The sequence below is a fragment of the Austrofundulus limnaeus genome, unplaced genomic scaffold (genome assembly GCF_001266775.1).
Source record: "Austrofundulus limnaeus strain Quisiro unplaced genomic scaffold, Austrofundulus_limnaeus-1.0 Scaffold46, whole genome shotgun sequence".
NCBI classification, from domain to species: Eukaryota; Metazoa; Chordata; class Actinopteri; order Cyprinodontiformes; family Rivulidae; genus Austrofundulus; species Austrofundulus limnaeus.
Genome location: NW_013952448.1, coordinates 177001 through 180548, shown reverse-complemented (window position 1 = coordinate 180548; position 3548 = coordinate 177001). Strand labels below are relative to the sequence as shown.

Sequence of the window (3548 nt, the reverse complement as noted above, 5' to 3'; positions counted from 1 at the left end):
GTTGGACAGGTGTACCTAATAAAGTGGCCGGTGAGTGTAGATCATATTTTGGTAAAGATGCAAGCGGAATTTGTTAAAATACAAACTTGGTTTAGACTTAATAAGTTGTCATTAAATTTATAGAAAACTAATTGTATGATATTTAGTAATAGAAAGAAAACTATTGATGTTCCATTTAAAGTCGAGGGGGTAGAGATTTGTAGAGTCAGTGAAGTGAAGTTTTTAGGTATAGCGATAGATGAAGGGCTGACATGGAGACCTCATGTAAATTATTTAAGAACAAAGGTGGCTAAATCTATTGCTGTTCTGTATAAAGTAAGGGGATTATTTAATGATAAAGCACTGTATACGTTGTATAATGCAATAATAGGTCCACACCTGGCTTATTGTATTGACGTCTGGGGGAAAGCGTGTAGGACAATTACAAATCCAGTTTTTTATTACAGAAAAGAGCTGTGAGAATTATTACTGGAAAATATTGTCGCTACCCATCAAATTCATTATTTTGTAAACTGAAAATATTGAAATTCTCCGATTTGGTTGATTATAGTATCCTACTGGTTATGTATAAGGCCCACAGAAACACATTACCTTTAAATATCCAGGTGGATTTTGTTAAGAGAAAAAGTTGTTATAACCTTAAACGGACAGAGATATTTGTAAAACCCAGACAGAACTAGTTTGAGGGAACGGTGTACTTTAATTCTAGGAATAAGACTGTGGAATGATTTGAAGAGTGATGTTAAAAATGCAGGATCATTGTGTACATTTAAAAAAATGATAAAGGTTTGATTGTTAAAAAAATATGAAACAGTATAAAATGTACCTATATTAACTGTTATTCTAGAGAGATTAGATGTTCTTGTCTTTTGTTTTGTTAATGATATATATTTTTTGTTGTATGAACGTATTCTTGGGAGAAAAGGAGCAGATATTATAAGATTTTTTTCTTCTCTCTGCTACCTTTCATTTCATTTGAGATCTTGATACACATATACTGTTTTTCTAATTTTTTTTATATTTTTCTTTTTATTGTATATAAATTGTTTGCTTTGTTTTAATTAAATGAATAAATGAATAAAATGAAATGAAAAAAAATGAAAAATGTTTTGATTATCCATCTGAAGCAGCATCACAGATGCACTGTAGAGAACTGGGTGTGCACCCTTCATGTTAACAGGGTCCAGGGACTTGCTGCCCCCAGAAACATTTGGAAAAAATTCAGGTAAATAATTAAAAATAGTCCAACGAGTTTTATCTACAATACTGTTCTTTAGTAACTACTTCAGCTGTGTCTATGAAAAACTTAAAACCTCAGAATTTGTTGGCATCTTACCTAAAAGTATGAAGTAAGAAATAGAGCTGTTTTGATTTTTATAAATTAAATCATGTACACGGCTACAGAACTGCAGAAGCCATGAACCCTGGGGTTGTGCAAATTGTGTGCCATTAATCGTCAGAAAAACTGAAATCGATTATTTTTTGGCTCTTGATGATTAATACGATTGAAGCCATCAGGGAGACTGACTTGAGAGTTCCACGGTCAGTTCACTCAGAGTAACGTTTAAAAAAACATTCCGTAATTTATTTATCATAACTCTGGTTTTACTTGGTCTACCAACACAATTTAAAAATTAAAGTATAGTCTGAAGTCTGTATTTTTGACACAGTTTGGAACAGATTTTTACAGAGAGCAAATCTTTCCCTTTAGAGTGATTTAAATTGGTCATGTGACCAGGGCCTGCAGGCGTCCAGGGACTCCAGGGGATTAATCGTCATATACTAAATACCACAATTAATCGTGATTAATTTTTTTAGCCAATATCGCCCAACCCTAATGAACACACATAGTTTTAGCGGAAATCTTTGTTTTTCCGGGGCCATCAACTATAAATGCATTATATATTTTTTTGTTTTTGTCTAACAAAAGAATAAGTGTGCATTAGTTTGCAAGATTTTCAAATCTAACTTTTTGAAGCAACATTGAGGAGCATAACTCAGCTGGGTTAATGTGAAGAACACATTAACAGTGTGACAGACGTCTTCCTAGTATTGTTTTCAAAACAAGATGAATAATGATTCTTTAGTGGGTAAATCATTTTTTAAATTAAATACAAAGTTGTGTGTGCGTCACTGATTTCCCCTCGGTAACAAATCTTGTTTTTTCAATCCTGCAACCTGATGGTTGTCACATTATTCAGCTGCAGCATCGAGCGTTTTGACTCTGTTAGCCTCCACTCGTAGCTTCGGTCCACTCAGCACATGCGTCAGCTCTTCTTTTTCTTTTGTTTACATCCCGACCTCTGACAGGCTGCAGCCGTGTCCCAAATTCTTCATCTTCCACTTTCACTAGAATTAGCATTTATTCATTTCGTCTCTGCTCCTGATGTTTTCATGTTTTCCAAAAAACTGCACACCGGACCGACCGACCAGAAACATTTACCAAACTGGTTCCAAGTGTTAATCTGATGCATGGCCCTGATGAGCGAGTCCGTCTGAGCCAACACTCTGAACACAGAATTTAGTCTTGGTTTGTTTGCAGTTTCCACAGACTAAGATTTATACAGAAAAAAACAGGTCGTAAAAACCCTTTATGTATATTTATTATATATTTTTTTTAAATATGGTGATAATATTAGCTTACACACAGCAAGAGATCAGACGATTCTGTAAACTAATTTTAGCAACTCTTTGTTTATGTTTTATTATTTGATCCTCAAGTTTCTTTTTCAAATTTAACAGCCATAACCAGCAAACACCACAAACTCCCGGTTCACTCAGTTGGAACTTCTGTGTTTTGTAATCATGTGTATATTTAAGTTGCATTACCCAGACAAAGTCGAACATGAGCGCAGCAGGTTGGTTTGGGCGCCAGATGAAGGAGAGATTAGTGAAACTCAGAAGCAGAAGAGGTGATGAGAGCCAGGAGCGCAGGGAAAGTAAAACTGAATTCATAAAAGTCACCTGTTCTCCGCTGCCTCCGGTTGACCAGGTCATTGATTGCCATCCTAAAGCGTTTGGCCTCTTCCTCGCTGGCGAAGTTTAAACCGATCTGACAGCTCTGAGGAAGGATGAGGCGTACGGTTAGAAACCCCCCTGATCGTTTAGCACTGATGAACCACAGAGTTGGACACTTACATCTCCTGGGAACGAGATGAAGTAAGGCCTGGAGCTGCTGATAGAGAAATTCTGGTATAGTTCTTGTTCAAACATGACTTTTCCTTCCTGAAAACAAAACAAAAAAACCCACTAAATTACATCAGCTTTCATCGCACTGCTGTTATTCCTCTCATATGTTTATCCTGCATTCCTCTGATGATGGTGCTGAACTGTTGGGATGCTCACTAACCTTGATATCAAACACTCTGATGAAGTAAGACCTCTGAGGGTTGTCTTTGACCAGGCACGCCACTCCACAGCATCGTTTCACCCAGCTGCAGCTTCGGTCAGCAGCGTACACCTGGACCACTGCTGAAAACAGAGTCTGAACACACACAGGCAGACAGCATGGTGTCAGTGAGCAGGCCCAAATATGAAGAGAGTGGGGG

The 3548-nt window shown here is 36.9% G+C and overlaps 1 protein-coding gene across 1 annotated transcript in view; it reads right to left on the bottom strand.

Moving 5' to 3' along the window:
* wasla (WASP like actin nucleation promoting factor a) overlaps positions 1–3548 on the bottom strand; it is a gene marked incomplete at its 3' end in the record, with an annotated part of 33261 nt that overhangs the window by 15570 nt on the left and 14143 nt on the right. The window contains 3 exon segments of the mRNA XM_014007946.1: positions 2965–3061; positions 3139–3225; positions 3350–3484. Coding sequence (XP_013863400.1) covers positions 2965–3061; positions 3139–3225; positions 3350–3484 — 319 coding nt within the window.